Source organism: Zonotrichia albicollis, chromosome 12, assembly GCF_047830755.1.
Source record: "Zonotrichia albicollis isolate bZonAlb1 chromosome 12, bZonAlb1.hap1, whole genome shotgun sequence".
In the NCBI taxonomy this organism is placed as follows: Eukaryota; Metazoa; Chordata; class Aves; order Passeriformes; family Passerellidae; genus Zonotrichia; species Zonotrichia albicollis.
The window spans coordinates 14,431,368-14,454,686 of record NC_133830.1 but is presented as its reverse complement, the minus strand read 5'-3'; the positions used below and the strand labels follow the sequence as shown (position 1 = coordinate 14,454,686).

General features: G+C 42.3%; 1 protein-coding gene across 3 annotated transcripts in view; it reads right to left on the bottom strand.

Annotated features, from left to right (window-relative positions):
• Window positions 1-23,319, bottom strand: part of POC1A (POC1 centriolar protein A) — a 43,987-nt gene that overhangs the window by 3,562 nt on the left and 17,106 nt on the right. For 2 of the 3 annotated variants that reach the window (XM_005485494.3, XM_074549979.1), the window contains exons 8-10: window positions 22,367-22,435; window positions 21,059-21,154; window positions 8,380-8,520 (exon numbers count right to left, since the gene is read on the bottom strand). In XM_005485494.3, the coding sequence (XP_005485551.2) occupies window positions 8,380-8,520; window positions 21,059-21,154; window positions 22,367-22,435 (306 nt within the window). The remainder of the gene's footprint in view (window positions 1-8,379; window positions 8,521-21,058; window positions 21,155-22,366; window positions 22,436-23,319) is intronic. The other variant, XM_005485495.3, reaches the window with a different exon arrangement.

Genomic DNA, 23,319 nt, shown 5'->3' with positions numbered 1-23,319 from the left:
GCCCCTGGAAGGAGAGATCCAGCCAGCCAGATGGGCCAAAGCAGGACTGAGCCTGGAGCTGGGGGCAAGGCAGGCAGGGAATAACTAATGGAATAACTAATGCTCAGCTCAGCCTGCTCAGGGACACTCTGCAAGGCCAAAGGGCCTTTCCAGTATGCAGCCACAGTGGCTCTGAGTTAGCCATGGAACAGCACAGGGGACAGAACTGCCTGACTGATCATCAATCATCAGGAAACTCTCCCAAAAAAGTATGGACACAGCAGTTCCTCAGGGAAGTAACAACAGCTTGGCTGCACCTACAAGGGACATGATCCTGCACACTGACTGCACCACAGATGTGTTCTTGGCTCTGTGCAGGAAAAATAGGACACTTACACTTCTATTCCTGTTTCTTCATAGCAGAAAATCCCTCTCTCCACTGATCTCAAAGGAAGCACAAGTAGTTTCCTAGCTTTACTTAAAAAGATTCTCAAAAGTTTGCTCCACTGTTTTTTCTAAGCATATGCTAAAACATTTTGCAGAGCACTAACATATCAAACAGCTCAAAGAAAAAACATTACTTATGCCTCTTCAGATTTTTCTTCCCTGACATGTTAATTTATGAAGACAGCATTTTCTTTTCAATTTATAAAAAAAATAATCACCCACAATAAGCACATAACAAATGCAGAAGTTTGTAAGTTTCTGCACCCACACTTTCTCCACTCCACTGTGTGGGTAAAAAGCAGAACTTAGGGATTGATGGTTTTTAATAAGTCCATTGAAGACTACAGATTGCCCACAGATTTCCAGAATAGGACTTGTCACATTTGAACTGGAGTTGCAGGTCAGGGAGCTCTGCCCTCTGTAACAAGCATGGCCAGTGCAGGTGTGTTCTCAAAGACGCCCTGCTGTAACTTCATGTGATTTTCCCTAAAATTAGCAATTTCAGAGCCCACTTCACTCCCAAACATGGCCAGGAAGTACATGTGAACTGCATCATAAAAATGCTGCCTTAGCATCCAAGGGGCAGCCAGGTAAATTAAGCTTGGGAGCCCTTTCTGCTAAACTAATGCAAAGAGTGAAATAAACTACATGGGAAGGGTTTGCACTGGGGTAGCCCTCCCTACCTTTTACAGGAGGAAAAAAACCTTAACTCCCACAACTGATCACAGCTCACAACTCCAAACTGCAGCTGCAAGATTGAAAGGCTCATGGGAGAACTTATGCAGAGAGTTCAAGCACGAACCTGTCTGGCAAGAACAGCTCCTCCTCCTCCCATGCCCTGCTGGGCTTTGCCCCAACCTGCAGCCAGTGCCCCTCAGCTCAGCAGCTGCACCTGGACCCCCAGAGCAGATCCCTGCTCTTACCAAGCACACCCAGAGAGAGCTGGGCTGCTCTCCTCAGTGTAAATTGGAATTTAGCAGCTTTGAGATGGCACCCAAGCCAGCTACACCTTCTGCACCTCTGAAGCATTCTCAGAAGAGCTGGCAGCTCAGACTAAGTGAGGAGAGAAGTCTCATCTCACAGTAGGACAAGGCATGAAGCTTTCACAGAATTAACACTTTATGTAGCAAACAAATGCCTGCAAGGATCAGCCTTACTCCAGTGGTCAAAGCCTTAACCTCACAGTGGGTTTTGATTTAAAATAAAATGTGGGGTATTTCTATTAGAAATGATAGCTCCTCATGTGCTCATACTAAAACAAGATGTGCTACCTCAAACAATTAAAATCAGGTCTGTAGCCCCTCACCATCTGAATGGTTTTGAAGGCAGACTCTAATGTGAACTCTCACAAAGCCTATTTGCATAGAATATTTAACACCAGGCTGAGTTAGTGAGTAAAGACTCAGCATTATCCCATTCTCTAATTCAACACCATGAACTTTCCTGGGTTTACTTTGTAACTTGCCTCAAACGTGGCTGGACAGGAACATCTTGGTCAGTGCTGCTGCACAGACTTGAGTCAGGAAGTTCCACAGAGCCCTCAATGCAGGTTTTGCACATCCATCCAAGGCTCACTGTGGGGTCACATGCATTAGGAATACATGACAATGCCTGCAGAAGGACAGATGCCAGCACTAGGCTGGCCTCATCAGGATCTGCTCAAGTTGTGTTGCTAAACAACCTCCTTGTCTGCTCTCTAGTGCAGGGCATGAGAGTTCATAGTCCCACCATTCAGACATCCACTACTGAGGACACTTGAGAAGTAAAGAATATTCTGTTTAGCAGCCTGAAGCACTACAAGAGGGAAATGGTTACTGACAAAACTCAAAGCCAGTGCTCAGCTACCTTTCCCTTAGAATTACAATGAGGGTGCTGAGGCCCTGGCCAGGCTACCCAGGGAAGCTGTGGCTGCCCCATCCCTGGCAGTGCTCAGGGCCAGGCTGGATGGGGCTGGGAGCAACCCAACCTGGCAGCAGGGCTGGAACTAGATGAACTGTAAGGTGCCTTCCAAACAAACCATTCTATCATTCTCAGCTGCCACCTCTCCTTCCACCTCCCAGCACACCTCACTTTCTGCAGAATTACCTGAATTACAGTTTACCAACCCTTGCACTAAATTATAGGAGCAACTTTGGTGTAATGCACAAATCCCCTGCAGTGGTACTCAGCACAGCAACAAGTGATCACTTGCACTGCTCACTGTGCTTTTTACAGTAGAAAAGCCACACAAGCATACACAAAAATTCCAGTATTTGCCAGAGCAAGCAGCATGATCAGTACCAGTATCACAGCGACCAAAGGAACCCTGGGGTACAGAAAAGGTTGTCCTTTGTATTAAATCAATCTAGCTACAAAAATGTGCCAGTTTCATCCACACAGAGTGGAGACACAAGGCACACAAGCCCCTTGCAACTGAGTCTTTCCATTTACAGCCCTCTGAGTAGAAATGTTTCATCACAAGTTGCTGCTGCTTTACTCCTGACAGCTGCTCAGCCAAAGCTGAACTGATGGCACTTGCATTACATCCTGCACGTTTCTACAAGGGAATGGCTGATGGCTTCAGTGCAGCCTCCTTGCTGCAGAGCCCCCAGACCTCTGGGGCCGGGCCAGCACAGCAAAAGGAGTCAGCAGACTCCCAGTTTCACAAAAAAACACAGCCAGTCAGGATGAGCTACAACAAACTGTCCAAATATGCACCATGACAGCCACTGCACAGTACAGAGGTTAGAACTCCAAATGACGAGAGGTCTTCCACAACCACAAAGACTTCAAAGCTTCCCATATCCGTCCCCAGCCTCTGAGAGGATGCAAATCTCTCACCTAAATGAACTCAGCTGCTGGTACCAATAGCTGAATAACAACTTATATTCATCTTCAAAGGCTGCTTGTGAAAACAAATTGTGGGAGGTGTTTAATATTCCTTCCCATTGAGGGAAAATGGAAGGTGAAGGTCCTGTGACCATCCAGGGAGAGGATAAGCACTTCTGAAAAGCCAGCCTTCAGAGATTGCCCTGCTAACACAGCAACAGCCCTCAGAGTGCATTTAATTTAAGCAATCTTAGAAAGGAGAAAAGTGTATTTGCATCAAGATTTTATAAAAGCATATTTTAGAAGTAAATTTCAGGAGGAAAAAAAATGTTGCTCTGCTGAATGACACAGAGGACTGGCAATAAGCAGGGTACTTAATTTGTTTTGAGCGAGAGATCAAAGCTACTGAATCTCTAAGAGATGGGTCTAATTCACAAGAAATAGCCTCTATGTCTTTTAAATTCAGATTTAAAAACCAGGCTCATCTGACACTGCACAGATTTTCAGATGAGAACTTTTTTATTAGTGTTTTAGGTTTCAAACTATTTCTCTTGCAGTAAAAATTACTTGCAGTTTTTGCTGTATATTGGGTCCATTGGTGTTCAGGTCTTGAGAGCACTACAGAAACCAAGATATTTGTGCACAGTAAAGGTAGAAGCACTTGGGATATGATCCCCCCACCACTGCCACATATTTCTTCTTGACTTGAAACTACTTGAAGCCATAAAGCATATATTTTACTAATTTACATTCAGTGCCTCTCAAAAGAGAGACCACATTCATCTCTCACCAACACAGGCTATAGACTGCATCTCAAAAAAGGAGTAAAATTTCATTTAACTCGCTTTCATTACTAAGCACTGGACACACAGACATTTTCAGCTTTAATTAAAAAGCAACTTACTTGTGTTCAAGTCTTTTTTTATGCTAAAAAATAATTTAGACAAATTCTTTCTCCGCCTGCAATCTTTTCTGGAGTGAAATAATCCTTTAATCTCACATGAGCTAGATTGTCCTTCAATTCAGGCTTTGGATTATTTTACAGATTTATCAAGTCTTCTCCATTTCACTGTGTTGTTTTCTCCCAGCTTCAATGCAAGATTAGTTTGGGGAAGCATATAAAGCCATTTCCTGTGGGTGGATTATCGCAGCTATTTATGAATTTTTATGCTAACCTGGTTCTGAACTCTTCTTTTGGAGAAGACATCTTCCTTCCCACATAAAACCAGCAGCTTTTGCCTCAGTGCCTGCTGCCCACAGATGAACAGTGAACACAGCAGCTGGAGGTGTTTGGAGTGAGGACAAGAGTACATTAAACTGTTTGAAGATGATCACTGCAAATGCAGCCAAGACAGTTACTCACAGTGATCTTTGCAGAAGGGCAGCTCAGCTGTAAATGCAGGAAATGCACCTGAACCAAGCAAATCTTTGATATCTGCTACATTTTTGTTTCAGCCAAAATACACTTTTCTGTGCCAGGTTATCCAAGAGAGAAAATCACCTTGTTTTCCCGTTAAACTTAAATATTCACCCCAACCCTTCAGAGATACTGAGGTCCAGTCCTCAATATAAACAAATAAATGGATGAACAGTTTGCATTTTCATATCTCTGGAATGCCAGTAGAGGATTTTTAAACACTGAGACACTGAAAAGAGAATAAGCTGCAGGAAAGGAAGGAGCAAAGCATCAGTATCATACATTGATTATTCTCATCTTCCTCATTCCTTTGCCAGATGTGAATTGCCTGCTTTCCTACAGAGGGGGACCAGGGCATCTAAGTAATCCAAAACTACTGGGAACAACTGGCTAATGTCCAGGTCTCAACTTCACTCTTCAAGGCAGCAGAATTATTAAGCATATGCTACTCTCCTGAAAAAGAGCCACGTAAGGCCAAACACAAACTGCTGTTAGGAAAAAATATGAAGACCCTGTCAGGTCACATTAGCCCAGTTTCTTACAAATAAAATGAAAGAGATCCTGACAGAGCTTTGGGGAGGAAGAGGAAAAAAGGTTTCATTGAATTAAAGACCAGTTGAAAGAAAGTTGCCAAAACTTTAAAGAATTATATCAACAACATAAGAATGAAGCTTAGCAAAGCTTCTATTCACTCACTCTCATGGATACTGTTGGTTGTGATACACAACAGCCACTGGATTCTTTTGATCCATCTCTCTCTGATAAGAGCTGAAGGAGCAAGTTCTGCTTCAGTGTATCCTCCTGTGCAGGGCACAGCACCTCCACAGCCTCAGTGATTGGTGACTGGCTGGGAGAGACCTCTGAATTGAACAAAAACAACCTCACTCAAAGCACACGGCACTCATTTCATCTGGAAATCTACTGCCAGCAGAGGGAAGGTACTAATAACTGGTGATGCAGCTTCAAGTGTGCAGCTCAGAACAAAGCTGTGTGCTGGCAAGAGATGACAGCCCACAGCTGATGTCTTACTATCACCTCTTTCAGCAGAAATTGGAAGTATTTTCTCTCCTTCCCACTTCTACATGATACCAGGTTTAAACCTTGAAATGAGAGCTACAGAAAAAAATATTAGGAAAATAAATTTGGCTTATATGTGCATAATTTCCCCAAGTCGTTTATCACAACTTTAACCTTTCCCCACTGGTACTTAACATGATGGCAACACAGCCTTGCATCTACAACAACAATGAACACAGGAATTCAAGATACCACATCAGAAATTAATCCAAGCTCCCATGGAGCTAACAGATTAAATTTCTGAGAAGCCCATGGATGGCTATATCATTTCTGGAAATGTCATATGCTCTTTCCCTTCAAGTGGATGGCCCTGTTTATGCCCTTAGAGTTCTCCTGAAACACACAATACTCAGGAATTAGGATTTTAACAATGCACTAGAAGCATCTTCAGCACTTCTCCAAGAAGAGAAAATAGTGACACTGTTAAGTGTTGTTTATGAAAGCTTTCTGTTGCTGTGAAGAAGCAGTGGTGTCCTCCTTTCCCAAAGAAGCCATCAGGCCCAAAGCTGCCACACACACACTGGTTTGAATCTGCTGCCTGCAGGGAGCAGCACCCATTTGTGCTTTGGCAGAAATGCCTTGGAATGACAACCACCCCCACACCAGGCCCTGCTTCCAGTGCCCTTGGATCTCTGCACACACAGCTCCTACCAGAGCACATCCAGCTGCATCAGAGAGGGGTCACAGTGGCTCTGCTGGAGCTGCACTGCCTTCTCCCACCAGCCCAGGGTGGAAAAGCCAAAGTTCAGACATGCAAGTCAATGCCCTCCATATCTGCCTTGCTACTGCCCACATTCCTCCTCTCTGAGGTGCCTTTTTTCTGCCTTAGTCCAGGAATGAGGAATTCTTCCAGGCTCATTTGCTAATAAAGTTTCTTTGGTGTCAGTTTGTGCTGCTTCTACACATCAAAACCTTGGCATGAGAGCAGCATGTCAGGAACACCTACCTGTACAAATGCATTAAAATGGTGTTAATACAACATACACAGAGTAGAACCAATGGGAAATGAAGTGCTTCAAAGATGGTAAAAATGCTACAAAAAAAGGTAAAAGGTTGAAGAACACAGTTACTCAAGGCAGCTTTTTGGTTTCTTGCTATTTCAGGGCTATTTCCAATTTTATCCTATAACTTACTAATTTATTCCTCCCCCACTGATCTCAATTTCTCTTTCTGCTAGGTTTAAAACAACATTTAGAATTTTCTACAGTTACACAATATCTTCGACAGAGATATTTGCATTGCTTATATTTAGGTTAAATCCCACACGTACTGTTTACTGCAATATTTGCCTCCTCTAAACACCTATGAAGTTGAAAAGGAGCCATTACACATCCATCACCAGAAATGTGGATGTGATTAATGTAATGAAAGATAACAATCACATTCCAAGCTTGCTAGGGAGACGTAAAAACAGTATTAAAATATTTTGTGTATACATTGGGTTGCTTTTTACTCACAAGTATAAGGGCCTAGTGTCACACAAGATTTCCCTCCCCTCCTCCACTGTTCAGTGTTTTAAAGATCACAGCATTAGTGCTTCTTTGCATTTCTGCCAAGTGAACTTAAATACCTTTTGGGTTTCATCCTACACTATTTTAGACTGCTTGTAGTTGTGGCATGTTTTTAATCCCTAAAACAGCCTTCAATCTCCTGATGGGCCCTCCAACCCATCATCTTACACTCTTTGACAAGTACTTTGACAAGTTAACTCTCTCAAGAGCAGAGAGCTAACTCAGACTACTAATCAGTATGTTCAACACCAAGAGTTTAAGACCTACTTGTTCTTCCTCAGAAACAGTATTTAAACTCATAGAAAAACCCTCCCAACAGATTTTTCCATCTACCATCATAGTCCCAGCTACAGGACACCTCCAATGTTTGCCATTCCATACTTTCTCCCTGCTTCCCACATACCTCAGAAAAACACAATGAAATTCAGGTCCAGGCCACTAGAAACAGCATTTCTCCACAATGAGCAGTTTAGTTAATCAAAAACACTTCTATCCCCAAATTCTTATTAAGTAAACACATTCTGTGATGATCACCATTCATGGCTGGTTCTCTTCAAACATTGCTTATTGACTCCAAGAAAGAACTGTTTGTTAATGTTTTAGCAAGGGATTAGTTGTTTGTAGCTGTAGGTGAAAAACATGTTCCAGCAAGGAGGCACAGAAGGGCCCAGACTTGTTGATGGGAGGAGGATTCTGCAGAGATGGGACTGTGTAGGTGACTGCAGGGTGGGGGAAAGGAGCAGGATCTGAACAGAGTTCACCTATGGGCTGTGGTATAACGGAGGAGGCAAGAGACACAGATTATTCACCAAAACAGAGTTGTTCTGCCAACCACTCCTTTAGGAATCACCTCAGATAAACCCTGGCTAACAGCACAGTCTATCAGAGCTGCTCCAGCAGCCTCTGCCACGCTGCAGCACAAAGAAACCAGGGAAGAACAGGGCCTAAGGTGGAAGTCACTGTGAGGGAACTGATAGAGACAAGCTGAGAAGCAGATGATGAAAGACTTATCAAAATACTACTAAAAAGCAGAGGTTTTGAACTAGCCATATTATTATTCTATGAAACTATTGCAAAACATTGCCAATTCTTTCAGTCACAAGTACCTTTATCAATAACAAATTAAAAAACAAACCATACCTGAGTCAGAACATCCAGCTGTCCCATAATATGCTCCAGGGTATTTGCAAGACTGTTCTCCTCCTCTTGCTGCTCATGGGTCCTAACAGAATCCTGAGTTTTTGTTTTCTTATGATGAATGCCACCATCCATTTCCGACTGCTAGAAAAATAAACAGACATGATCTGCTATTGCAATGCAAATAACTGCACAGGGACTGCTGCTCCATGGAGGGTAAACAGTAAAGGACAGTTTATGCTGGGACAGTCTATGCTATTAAAAACAGGCAAAGGAGGAAAGGAATTGTTCTTGCCACAGCTGGAAAAGGAAAAGCTTCTGCTGACTTGTCTGCCTGCTCCAGGTGGAGGGTGGTTTTGTTGTTTTCTGGGGGGGTTTTGTGTGTGCTTTTGTTTGTTTTTAAACCCCCACTGGGAAAGGCAAACCTTAGATAAAAATCTTGAAGCAATCCTACAAGATTCAAGTTTTCTATGTGCAAAGAACTTTGGTGTGCTCTTGTGGCACACAGGCACAGACTACAGGTAAGTGAAGACTTACTGGAGCTGATTAAGGAAGCACTACATCTCAATGACAGGAATTAAGAAAGCTATCCCAGAGGAGTCTGATTATTTCACTCCAACAATGAAGTTAAAGCCTCCCTCCATGTTTGGTAGTTGAAAGATAGCAAAGACACTGTACCATAGTTAAGTTCAGCAGAAGCAAGATGTCCCAATATGCATTGGAACTGTTTTGATTAAGTAATTTTAATTTTGTTTATATCTTGAACTGGTTTTCCTCCTCTACGAGATTAAGAACAAGTTTACTTTGAAGTTTCAACTGTTTTAGTTATGCAAGCTTGAATATTTCATTCAGAATAAATCAAGTTTGAAAAACACAAACAGACCTCTACTAAAGAACCTATTCTTCTTTCCTTTTCTTTCAAAATGGTACCTTTCTTGTAGAACAAACACTATTTGCATTGTTTACCTGCAATATTGCCAGTAGAAGCAGTACAAAGAGGTTTAGCTAAAGGAGGTAGCCAACTGGTTAAGCAACTGCAGACTTCAGTTTCTCAATTTACACTAATGGACAAAATTTGAATTGAAAGCCAAGATCACAGCTCTCAAAAGACTTCTCCATAGCCCAGTGCCTGGTGCAGCCCCATCCCATGCACTTATTACTCACACCAAGTTTACAAATCAACAAAGCAAGGAATTCTGACAGATTGAAAAACAGTCTCCAGAAGTTCTTCCACATGTACTTTTTCTAAGTAGAAACAAACATTTGCCTCTGTCCCTTCTCTCCTATGGAACAGCAGGCATGCATTTCTCACCAGCACAGTACTGATTTACCTGCTCCTTTCTGTATTTGATGCCAGATGTGTGCAGATGTGCAAATCAACTGCAACAAGACCAGCTCACATAACCTGAACCACCAAACTGTTCAGTACATCATGCAGATATATACATGCATACAAAAAAATTCATATATTTAAAAAACGTACATAAAAATCCTTGTGCTGTGATTGAGGCCACATAAAGGCTCTCAAAGCTGAGATCCAGCTCAACAACACAGGCAAAATATGCAATAAGTAGTACAAAGAGCAGAAATTAAGTACCTAGAGAAGGTGGAGACTGGAGGGGTGAGCAAGAGAAGAAATAAGAGGCTGCAGCAGCTGTGACAGGAGAAAGCCTTGCTGCTGGCCACCAACTACAAGGAGCTGACCACTCTTGCAGACCCTGCCCTCCACACCACCCTCCCACAGCTAAGCCTCACATGGCCAGTTCTGCATAGGGAGCAGAAAGAAGGGGAAGGTTTCAGTGCCAGCTGCTCCACAGGGCTCACTGTGCTCCCCACAGGCCAGGCTGCAGCTGGCTATCAGGTGGCACCAGCCACACCAGCCTCTGCTCATTTCCTTCCTCCCACCTGCTTGAATAATCTGGATTGTCTACAGGCCCCTGGCCAACACAGCCCACACTCCAGGTCATACAGCATGGGAGCCACACTCCAGCTACTCCTGTGCTGCAGGAAGCCAAAGAGCCACACATTGCTCACTGATGCATTGATTTAATCAACTAAAATAGGTTCTTGCAGAGATGAGATCAATCCAGTCTTAAAAACCTCCTATTTGCAGCTTAAATTTAAAAGTGAAAACAAACAAAACCCACAAACCACTGCTTTTCAATAGATAACTAGCATTAAAAAAACATTTTCTTTCTATTTTAAGGCTGACTAGCTTATGCTGATGATGTAACTTCAGGCCAGTCAATCATGGCACAGCAGAAATTTTAGTGAGCTAACGCTGCATACAACCTGCACTTAAAAACCCCAAATGATGATGAGCTATCCTCTTCAAAACCCATTAGAACAAGCTGACTCACAGAGCAGAAAAATGACTGTAGCAACAGATTTTCTCCATCTATCTTTATAGCATATGTCAGACAGCTTTTCACAAAAAGCTTTGGGGCTGAACTCTGAGTCTATATTCTCTTTGTTACAGTTCACAAAGTGTAAGAGCCTGGCAAATACTGCAGAGATGTTCCCACACTGATGCTTTAGGGGTCAGGTGCTCCCTCATCATGTCAGGTTGAAGGCAGAGCTGTCAGATGCCATGTTCTGCTGCTCACCTCACAAGTTATGTCCCACTCCCACAAAAAGTCACCTCCCAAAGGCCATGGGGGCTCCTGAAGGCAACAGCCCCAGGAACAGAAATATATCTACATTTAAAAACAGAAACATGACAAGGCATACTGTCCCATTTCAAACAGCACAGGCTCCTTGCTCCCATCAAGAAATGCCACAGCTGCAGCCTTCAGCAGTGAGGTTCTGAGACAGTGCCTGTGTCTAAAGCAGGGACACAGCCAGCCAGCAAACAACCACTGGGTCACAGCAGCCACTTCCAAAAAGGAGCTTCCATCTGACCAAGGTCTTTCACCACTCAGTTCTGGGAAGTGTGCACCTAGCTGAGGAAGAACCAAATTGCAGGCAGGTTGAAATAGTTTAAAATATTGTAAAAGCAGACTAAATCAGCTGCTGTTCCCAAGAATGAACAGGAAAACCCTTAGAAACATACAGCCTTAGAGAGACTCCAGGAGCCCTTCTAAAGACAATTTATATAAAATCTGAGCCAGCCATCAGGAATTTAAATTCTAACAGGTTCAGAAAAACATTGCAAAAATACAAAATTGTGTCAGTCTCAGTAGCAATGACCATTATGATTACAGGCAGTGACACCTGTGCTCTCATCTGACTCACCTGTGGCTGAAGTGCCAGCTGAATCCTGGGGACAGGCACCAGAAACAATGGCACTGCTGCAGAGGTTTGATTCATTTCAGTCAGAGTTCAAGTGTACAATTTATTTGGCACAACCAAACAAATGTGTCTGCCATTAAATATCTTATTACAACATCTGTGTATTACACCCTGGGAGCAGAGCAAGGAGCAGCTGAACATTAAAGGAAGAAGAGATGAGCAGTTTCAGAATACAATACAGATCTCAGTGACAAAGGGAAAACAGAAGTGATTTATTTATAGCAACCACTTGAAGACAGCACTAGGCACCTACTTGGGGGAAGGGGAAAATTAATCAGCCTTCATTCCAGAGGTCTCTCAGTGAGCCTCTTATGAAAATTGTTCTGGCTAAACAGCGTCCTGGCCAGCAGCTGGAGTGCTGATCAGGGGTTGGGGGGCAGGTATGAACTAAACAACACGTGCATCTGTAGGAAACTGCAGGAGACAACTAAAAATGCCATTTTGCTCCTTAAATGGTGATCCTCAGAAGATACATTGATACAATAACCACCTACCTCAGTTTTACACCTACTAATAAAGTGTAATTCTTATAATTCAGTCCAGAAGAAGTATTTCTTCTTCCTTTCCCTCACCTCTCTCCACTGGATGGGAAGAATTGAGTGGTGTGAAGGGGGTAGGTTCAGCTCTACCTTTAAGTCCCTTTAATTAACACAGCGTATTTACTCTTTTGAGAGTTTTGTGTTTTGGTGGGGTTTTTTTAAGACAGTATGATGTTGCCAAGAATTAATTTTCAAGTATCTAGAAAGACAGCACACCCCTTAAACAACACATATATCCAACGTGTTCAATTCAACACAGACCTTCAATGTATGAAAATTCCCTAGTGCAATCAAATTCATTATCTTAGCTGAAAAAAATTCCCCTAAAAACAAAGCAGCAGAAAATCCTCAAAGGTGCTGTATGCAGTTCATCTGAACCCCAATTCTACTAATCCACAAAAAGAGAAATACCTTTAAAAGTCCATTTTGACAAGTCATTTTCAGCACAGGTAAAATACTTTAAATGTGTTCCCAAAGAGCAACAGTGACATCCAGTGGAAGCACATCAGCTCCAAGGTAAGCTCCACAGGCAGGTCAGATGGAGCACACCGTGCTAGACAGAAGGGCTGATGAAAAGCTGAGAAGTACCTCAGTCCTCCCTGCTGCACACAAAGTACCACTGAGCACAGGCACATTTCTCTGGCTTGGAAAGGCATCCCCTCTTCAAGGCAGCATCGAAATTTCTGGAGCAATCACATTCTTTAAGATATGCATTACTCCCCATCTACTGTGCAGACCAGCACAGGGTAACAACTCAATTTAGGACACAAATTAGCTTTGTGAAACAATTTATACGACCACTCATCTATGCTCAACTCTTATGTCAGAATTCAAGTTGCAATAATGCAGGGAATTTGGGAGGGAGAGAGAGGAAAGGCAAGGCAGGTGAAAAGAACATTACTTACTTTTATTTTTGCTTCAGACAAACAGTACCTTGGGTTTGATGCAATCATTTACGCAGAACCCTCCTCCCTACTGGTGTTCCTAAAAAACCACTAAAATTTGGCACCTCTACTGTAGCAGCCATATTTCACCATAGGCCAATAAATATTAAGTACCTGATAAACTCAGGAAGAAATAAGAGTTAATATGGACCTCTCAAAGCCATTTAAATGCCCAGGCACTGCTGTGCCAAAGCCTAAGTGAGGCACTGGCAGGAGGAGGCAGAAGCAGGCTCGTGTATTTAAGTGAAGCAGCAGCAGAGCATCCAGCCCTGCTGACCAGAGTGCCCGGAAGGACACAAACAGGGGAAGAGCTGGTGCCCAGCTGAGGGACTCAGAAATGTACAAAACAGCCTGTCCATACAGAGAAGGCTGCACTTGCACTGAAATTTGGATTTGCTTGCAGAAATATCAGCATCCTATCTCTGCAAGGGACCCTGTCTGCCCATCTCCAGCCCAGAGCAGGTCCTCACCAGAAGGGAAAAGCTGTTCCCACATTTCAGTGAGCTTGCTCTGTGGTTCAGTGTCTATTGGTCCAGTTTACTTACCCTATAGTCTGTGTCACCTTTTAATCAGGACAGACAGTAGTACCATCAGCTTCAAGGTAACACTGAAGACAAATGGGAGCTTGGCACATATTGCATTTCCAAAAGCACAAACAGCATTCATGTCAGGAGTGAAATGAGAAATAGTAATGCCAGACACTGAAAGCCCAGTCACAGATAAAACTTAATGACTGCCAACTGTTAAAAAAATAAAGCAAGCCTGTATTTCTTGAGAAGGAAAAGCTAAGGGTGGACTTTAACATTTTAGATTTATGTTTCCTGCATTTTATCTCCCTTAATCAATTTTCCCCTCCCATCAGTCCTAGAGTTTCTTTAGGAAATAGGAAGAGGTCTTTCAGAATTCAGTATGGAATAATTAAGCTTTGTTGCATAGGTGATGTTCAACTGTCCAACACTGCTCCTGGAGAATAACAACAACAAAAATTTCAACAGAACAGTTTTGTGTGGAAACAAGCCATGATAGGAACAAAAACCTAAGAATGAAAACCACTTGCAAGAAGTGTCACCAAGAATTGAACTGCTTCTGTCTGGTCCTGATTTTGGAAAAAAACTCCCAAATAAAGGCAGCCAAACATTGAAGAAAAGTGTTTCTTCTCAGCCTTGGGTTGTCCAGCTACAGGTTCTTTTACACTAAAAGCATCAGCCTCCAAGGCAGGTGATCTGCTGAAATGGGAACAACAGCTTCATCAGAATAATTTTTCTTTTTCCACTGAATTAGGTATATACACACTGTGTAACCTACAAATCATGTGCATACCTATTTTGTTACTTATATACATGTATAAAAATGCATGCCATGTATATGTAAATGCAGACACAGACACACCACAACACATGCACTTGTTCTTACTCCTTGAAGTTTGAATTTTAGCAGAAAAGTTTGAGATCTTAGGAACTTTTAAAGTTTAAGCTAACTTCATCCATCACCAAGCTGGCGCAAAACTGCAGCTTGAAAAAAACTTTAAAATCTTGCCTCCATCTCACTTCTTTGAATTATGACTCAAGCATTAAAACAAACCTCATACAGCAGCAACCTAAGTGGGAGAATTTACATTAATTAGCCTGAGATGCTCAACTTAAAAGGCAATTTTTATTCTGACCAATAATGACTTGTCAGGACTTGCCTTATTGTTCCAGAGTCTAAGAACAAATCTATTCACTGTATGATGACAGAAATTCAAAGCTGATCCTCTTATTTCTGGAAGAAATCTTGTCAAACCAGAGCACAAGGGAAAACAGTTGCAGCAGCACAGCTGCTCCATCCACTACCAGGCAAAGCTGCTGCAGGTTGCTGCAGTCATTCAGGCTCCCTGCACAGCCAAGCTGAGGGTGCTGCCTTTTCCTCTCTCCCAGTTCTTCACCAAGACACTCCTCCTGTCACTCCATGCCCTTATCCCTCTCCACTCCTCTTGTAGTCCCCCCTCAGGTACCTGAAGGGGCTCGAAGATCTCCCTGGAGTCATCTCCAGGCTAAACAATCCCAGCTGTCTCAGCCTGTCTCCACAGCAGAGGTACTCCAGCCCTCTGATCATCCCCAGGGCCTCCTCTGGACCCACCCCAACACATTTTTGTCACTTTGGGGGCTGCAGGTGGGGTCTCACCTGAGCACAGCAGAGGGGCAGGATCAGCTCCCTCAGCCTGCTGCCCACAGGGCTTTGGATGCAGCCCAAGACACATTTGGCTTTCTGGGCTGCAAGTGCACATGGCTGGGTCAAGTCAAGCTTCTTGTCAAGCAACATCCTCAAGTCCTTCTCTTCAGGGCTGCTCTCAATCTCTTTTTCTCTGTTCCTGTTTAAGATTTGTTCCCTCACAAACCAATTACAAGGTCACATCTCCAAACAGGCTTAGATAAGTGGGTAAGAGGAGAGGCAGCTATGGGCAACCATCTGCAACCACCCTGCTTGAGAAGGACATAGGGAAGAGCTCCTGTGATCAATCACAGCAAGGCTCCTGTTCATCCCCACAAGGTTTCTGCTTGGATAGCCAGGTAGGATAGAGAACAGTGGAAATATCTTGAATACTCATCACACAGTTTCTTTTAAGTAAACAATCTACCTACCTATCCCAGGAGGAAGGCAATTGTGCACCAGCCTAAGTTCCTGGAGTGGGAATCCTCAGAAAAGTAAGGTGATAGCAGATGGGGAAAAATCATCATATTGCAGACCACATCTTCACCACAGACTGAAGATTGGATCCCTGCTCTTGAACACAGGATCCCTCCCTTATAATGCTTAAAATTACATAAACAGAAGGGGGTGGAGAAGGTGCAAACAAAAAACCACATTCACATCCCATTGCAAAGAGCTGCAGCTCTATGCAATCAAACTGATTCCCAGGAAGGAATTTCACAGGAAGTAAAAAAGAAAAGGTACAACAGGATTCATAAGTATTAACAAATACCAAAATTAGATACAGTTACCAATTTGGAGCCAAAAGGTCAAAAAAAGAGGCACATCTGGCCTGTGAGTAATTGAGAAGGAATTTGTTTACACAAGGACAAGCTGACAGGATGAACTGCTGCAGTCAGCATGAGACCATGGGCTGAGCACTGGAGGCACCCGAGGTCACCAAACAAACCCAAGCAGCAAAGGAGAGAGGTGGAGTCAGCTCTGGATATTCAGTGATGGACTTCAGACAACTTTATCATCAGATCACATTTTCTGGAATTTGCCTCCAATTCTATCCAACAGGACCATTTGGGATAATTTAGCATTGAAGAAATAAGCACAGTCCAAGGCCTGGAGAAAGCTCTAAACCCAGCAGCATCAAAAGAGCCTAAATGTCTGTCTTAACTCAAAGACACATTTGAAGAGTCACAGGGTGCTTGTTTCTAAGTCCTTTCTGCTGAAATGCTGCTCTTACCAAGCTTTCCTTTGTGAAGGTCAGCCACTTAACTCCGTAAGAGCTAAGGATATTTAAAACATTTGTGTTCCTGAATTTCAGAAGACAATGTCAAGAGGACAGTTTTTTGCCAAGAGAATGTCAGAGGACAGTTCCTACTTCTGGCCATGTCTCCCAAATTGCCCTACCAAGGGATTAGCTCTTTCTGAGTCTGTCTGAGGTACCTCAGCACAAGCAAGTTTTAAGGTATTTTTCATTAGAAAGTTATATATGGATGTTGAGGCTAAAATCTCCTCATAAGCCTCCTCCTTTGCAAAGTAACATTTTGCACAGTTACAACACGCCAAGAGGTTTATGTTTAAATCTGAGGAAGAAATCTACATATCAATGCATATTTCCTATTTTTCATAACATTTCATTAAAAAACTGTCTACCTACTTAGTTTATACTACAATGCTTTTATTCACCATTTTCAGTGTTTAGATAAACAAGCTCAGATGAACACCCAAGCACTGTCTAACTGTCCATGTGACATCAGCCATTCAGCATTTGCTGTGACACTTGACCATACACAGCCTTCCTGGAATTAGTAACAGCAGCAGCAAATCTGTCCCATAATGACACAAGTGTTCTTGCACACTCACAACTGCTGCAGCTACACATGCAAAGCTTTCCTTGTACCTGTAGAAAGAACTAAAGTCCACCACCAAACCTCCAATATAAAGCACATTATCTGCCCTCTCTGGAAAAAAATAAATCCTATGTTGAATGTTTTCATAACTTATAAGAACAGTGAACACACCCTCTGATCTGATCCTAAACAACTCTTCATCCAGACAGACCTACATGCTTACAGTTCCTGACCCCAGATAATTATAAAAGCTTGCATTTTTGAAATCCCCTACACAACCCATTCTCTCATTCTGACTTTCTTTTAGGTCCTCACCACCCAATATTATAGCATAAAGAATAAATTTCCCAATTAGATTCTAGATCAAAGGAAGCACAGTCAGAGGATAAAGGCACAGGACTGCAAGAGTTCCTTTCTTCCCATCAGCTTCCCACTGCACACACCAGGAGTGCTTGCCCTGAGCTTTGGGTTTCAAAGTTATTATGCAACACTTTAAAGCAACAATTGTTAGCCTATAATTTCAGAGCAAGCATTTATTGCAGAGCTACTACTTCTGATCTAACATCTACAGTCTCACATCTATGCTAACAGAATTCACTTCTGACAGCTTCAGCTGTTTATCACGCTTTCACATCTCTGCTTTCACACCAGCCATGGCTGCAATTCTGCCCATGTGTCCTTCTCTCATTTGCATTAGTCCTTGCACAGATCAGTTCCACTTCCAAAGCAAGCTGCATCTCCCAAGCCTCTGTATTTACAGAAAACACAAGCAGGTGGGCAGAGCAACTTTGAAGTTTCTGTCCATTGTTACAAACATGTCCAATAGCCTGATTCATCCTCAATTTAAACCAACAGCCTGAGAAATCAGAATCTTCTAAAGGCTCCAGTCTACCTGTGCCTAAGAAAGTGAAAATTGGTTTGGAGCAAGTTTTAAGCTCACCAACCTTGACAATATTTCATGACTCTTATCCCACAGCTTATTTAGGATTATTTTTCCTTCCTATTCAACTTGATGACAAACTAGTTTTGATGTCTGTACTCAGTTATTCTTTCTTACATGTTAGTCAGCCTCTCTCCATGAGAAACCAGATACTGCACTGAGTGGTTTTACACAGCCACTGCTTTCATTAATGTCTGTGCCTTTACAATGCTTAACAAAAAAAAAATTATACAGCTACACAGCACTATAAGCTTTCCTTGGTAAAATATTCTCATAGACTTAAGAGTGAAAACAGATTCAAGATGTGTCAAGAATAGTGTTCATGTATTTTAGGGGTACCAAAACGAAATAACCCATATGCCTATTTTAAATGTAATTAAAATCCTGCAATGTCTGCAAAATCTAAAGATTATTCAATAGGCAGAATCCTGGCACACTAACACAGCAGTAGAGAAAGAAGGAGTAGGTTCACTTTTCATTGAAGGAAAAGGTGACCTTGGCATGAAATCAGGACCTGCAGGTGGCAGCTTCAAGTCTGAATTTGACAGAAAATAACTAACTCACCTACCCAAACCCCACCAAAATAAGCAATCACTATTAAAAAAGCAAGCATTTGGCTCAATACAAGAAAGAAATTAAAATACAGTGAAATTTAAGTCTTGCAGTGGGTTGTAGGAGTGGTAGTACTCTTAAAGAGCCCAGCACAATCTATTTCTAAAAGATACAAGACATGACATCCACTTAACAGAGGAGACTGACATGAGTGTGTAAGTTACTATGGAGCCAAGATCTTCATGCTCAGGTTATACTTAAAATAGAGAATGAAGCCATTTTCAGCTAACAGTTTCTTTTTAACAGTAAAGAACATTTCAGATCAATTCTAAATTTAATCTTAACCTAGGGTATTCAAATGTCTCAGAGGACATTATTTATTCTTCCCCTTCTAACTTGAGCAATTTTAACTGCCTTAATAATCCAAGGATATAGTACTAACTATATTTGCATCTCCTATGCTGCATGCCCAAGCATTTGGATGGCAGTTTAAGAAAACTCTTTTGAAGTAATTTAGGACCCCAAATCAAAATATCTTTCTGCTGCATGATTGAGCATGGATTCAGTTCTGCCTCTGCAAATACAGTGCACCTGGGCCAAGCCAACACATGACACCTCAGAATACAGAGAGCCTTGTTTCCTACAGGCTCAGACCATCACTGGAGCAAACCCTGTCAGCCACCAGCACATGACACAGATTTGCTGTCAGTGGCACACAAACAGCTGCTCCCAGCAGCATCTGCTGGATGTTTGGCCAGGTAAACCCTCTTCCACAGGGAAACACTTGTGTTGGAGGGACATGTTCAAGGTGGTTAGGCATTGTTCAAGGGATTTGTTCAGCAGCTCCCTTCAATGGACATCTTAAGAGGTTTTATAATGAAAAACTAAGTTTTAGAAGAGCTCAGGTATTTTCTTCCTTTCTTTAAAAGACTACTGGATAAGATGCTCTGGCAATAGTGGCAGCACAGGAGAGGGTAAATTTACCATCCTTTCCCATTAGCTGATACCTTGTCTACATTTTTGAAGCCATTAAGCATGCTACAAACCAAAAGTGTTATTTTTCCCCCAGAAAAGATGTATCTATGCTTTATTTCAGCCCAGTATTACACTATGCCATGTTTTAAATTAAAGCAGATAGAGTTCAAAGCTAGACCAGTTCAATAGGCTAATAAACAGAGAGGTCATTGGACTGATAGTTTCATAGCCTGCATAACTTTGGAGTTACAACAGGAGGGGAGGAAAAGGAAGAAGTCAAATTTAGCTAAAACCAGCCAAGGACCAATAAACACTTTCACCTCCTTCCTCATGTGACTCTTTCCTCCCATGCTCTCCCACTAACCTACATTAACCAACCTCAGGTTTTGTTTGCTTTCTTTACACAGCACACCATACAGCAGGGCACCAGGCTGCAAACTCCAATCACATTCATCCCAAAATACTGTGGCTATTCCAGTATCCCCAGCAATGGACTGAAGCCATATTAAATAAAAACACCATTGTGTTTGAGAGGTAACTGTAGTACCCCAGTAAAGATCTAAACTGATATGGTCAAAGACACTGCCACAGAGCAACAGACATTGCCTAGGTCTGCCCTTCAGCTGGGGCAATGCCACTTCTGCACGGACCCCTGGTTCACAGAAAGCCTTTCAGCTTACAGCTCACACTGAACAAGATTAACTAAAAACCAGCCATGGTAATAACACACAGCAGAACCCTGTAAGTATTCCCAAATGTATCAAAAATATCCAGAGATTGACAAGACAAAATAAAGACCTTTAAATGAATCACCACCGTGAGCAAAAATCACAGCTTTTACGGGCAGCAGCTTCCAAGGGTCACTTTTGTAACAGCCAGATCTGATGCATTGATCTAAGCTGCACTCAGATCTGTGCATCACTGAATTGCTCAGCTGCTGGATTTATCCTCAGGTACAGTCAGAACTCAGAGGTCTAAACACATGATTCAGGGAGCAGATATGAACTAATGTCTCCAGGTATTGAGGAAAGAAGCTCCAGTACAATATGTCACCTATTTGTCATGTGTGACACCTCCACACAGCAATTTTTTTTGTCTTTGCTGACTGTCAGTGAAAAGATATTGTGAATTCTATTTTCAGGACTGACACCAGCCTGAAGGATTCATGTCAGCTAGCAAAGCCAACTTCAGCACTAAGTTTATCTTCCTTTTAAGATCATTATATGTAATTGCCCTATGAGATAAGTACAGTTAAACAAAAACAAACAATACAAGGTTAGTTAAAAAACAGCAGCTCCAATAAACAGCACAGAAAGATGATTCTACAGTTCAACCACCTGAGTCCCACTCCAAGGCTGCACAAGTGTATGGAAAGGAACTCTCCACAATTACTGGTAGCTGACCTACCCCAGTGCCATGGGTCCCATCCACACTGCTGCAGTATTTCTGGGGTTTCACTGCCTCACCATAATCAGCATCAAAGTTGGTCTTCCACACCATCACCTGCAAAAGAAAGTTAACTCCATTAAAATTTCCCATCTAAGTTTGCTTATAGGCTATTTTTTTCAACCCTTCAGAGAAGAATCTGCAAATCCACAAGAAGTTTCCCTAGGAAAGCTTTGCCATTGATTAAATTAAGGATGTTGTTTGTAAATGTGCTACTAAATACAGACAGTTTAACTGAGTTCTCAATGGATAAGTGACCTCTTTCAGCATTCTTTAGGTCAAGAACATCATTAAACTAGAATGACCAAGAGAACTTCAAAGTAACATGAAGCATACACCATTAAAACCACAAATATTTTTCAATACCATGCTCAGCATTATAACATTTATCAGCCACAGCCCAACTCAGTCACTCATTTATCATGAGACTCAGAGGGAAAGGAGACTTAGTACCAATACCAGCATCAGAGATCTTGAGCTAGTTTGTCAGCTGGACACCAAACTTAAATCCAAATCCATAACAGTACTGATTTCAGAAAAGAGGCCTCTGACACATAAATCACTTCAAGATATCAAGAGGAAATCCATGAAATAAACCTCTCAGCAGTGACTTTACAAGTCTAAAAAAGTTAAAGAGCAATCAGTCAACAATTTCAGAGGTCTGAAAGACACCCAAGAATCCAGACAGCTCATCTGGTTATCAGAAGGAGCACTTATTCTTCATTAACAAATCTGCATCACTGCTTTGCATAAAATAAAAGCAATTTTCTGTCACTGTTGCACGGACAACCAACAAGGCCATTCCACTGTGGAGCAGGGAAAAACAAAGTGATGTTCTTAATGAATAGACAAATCTGTCTCTTCACAAAGGTGCTGTTAGAGATGGGCATTGCCACCTGGTCCAACCTGGGGATTAGGAGCAAACACAGCCCTTTGAAGACTGATGATCCTTACTCAGGGTTGAAGTCTGTGTCTACAGCAGGGCAACTCACAGTGCTAAAACCAGGACATATTTGCAGCACAGGCTGGGCCTGATTGCAGTTTGGCAATTGAGTATGGGTTTCTTGGGCTACATGTCTTATACTACCAGCAAAAAAACTGGGTTTGACCTCCAGTTTTTTGTTCATAAAATACAAAGTTGTTTCAGCATGGTCCAGACATACCAGATAAAAGTTACACTTTTGCTTTCCCCATTGTTCAACAGAGAACAAAAAGCAGCAGCTTTTAAGGAAATGTGAATCTGGAATATAACTCAAATTAATCAGGTACCTGCTCATCAGAACCTCCAGAGGCAAATAAGTCTCCATCTCTTGAAAATGCTACACAGGTAGCTGGTCCCTGCAAACACATTTAAAAGACAGGTTTAAAAAAAAAAGAGAAAAGAAAATGAATCGTTATGTTCCATTCATTACAGCTTTACAAGGTATTTATCATTTGACATCAGCAATCTAAAGGCAAAATTTGAAAAGCTCTTACCTGTCAGGTAAATGGGCCATAATTAAGATGCTCAGCTTGCTGGCACTTACACCATTTCCCACACTTTTGACCCCAGTTTAAGACACCCACTTTTCAATTTATGGCAGAGACAGGAACAAGCCAATTTTTACATCACCAGACTTTTTCTTGTTCCCATCAAACATTCCCTCTTCCCTTTAGAATCAGTAATTTCTAAAACTCCTGTCCATTTATTAAAAGTGTTGAAACTATGAGGTTTTTGTATAGTAGGCTGGCTTGAACTGCTTTTCTCTTCATAGTCTGATAGGAGAGATGCCAGAGCTAAGGTATCCAGGATTACCTCTGCACAGGACTTGCATTTGAAGAAGGCTCATGGTTAAAACACTCAGTTCTGAGAGACTTTAAATGCTTCTGAGTGCTACAGCACACCTTGCACACCACACAGCTAGCTCCATGTGCTGTCCACCCTCCAGCAGGCACACAGGAGGATGCACTGGCAGGCTGAGGCAGGAGCTCTGAGCTGCAGTCAAACAGAGCTGAGGAATTGCTACGTGTGTTTGAGCCCAGGCACAACAGACAAACTGTTCTGCTCCGAGTAAACAGCTGAGAACCCAGATCCTGGAGTTTTATGTCAGCTGCTGAACACATTCCTCTGCACAATGTTCAGCAGCAGGGGCAGAGGTCAGAATGAGAACTTCCAGAGGCTGCCTATGGAGCTGACTGGCTGGGGAGGGCTTGAGAAAACACCAAAAACAAGCAGGAAAGCC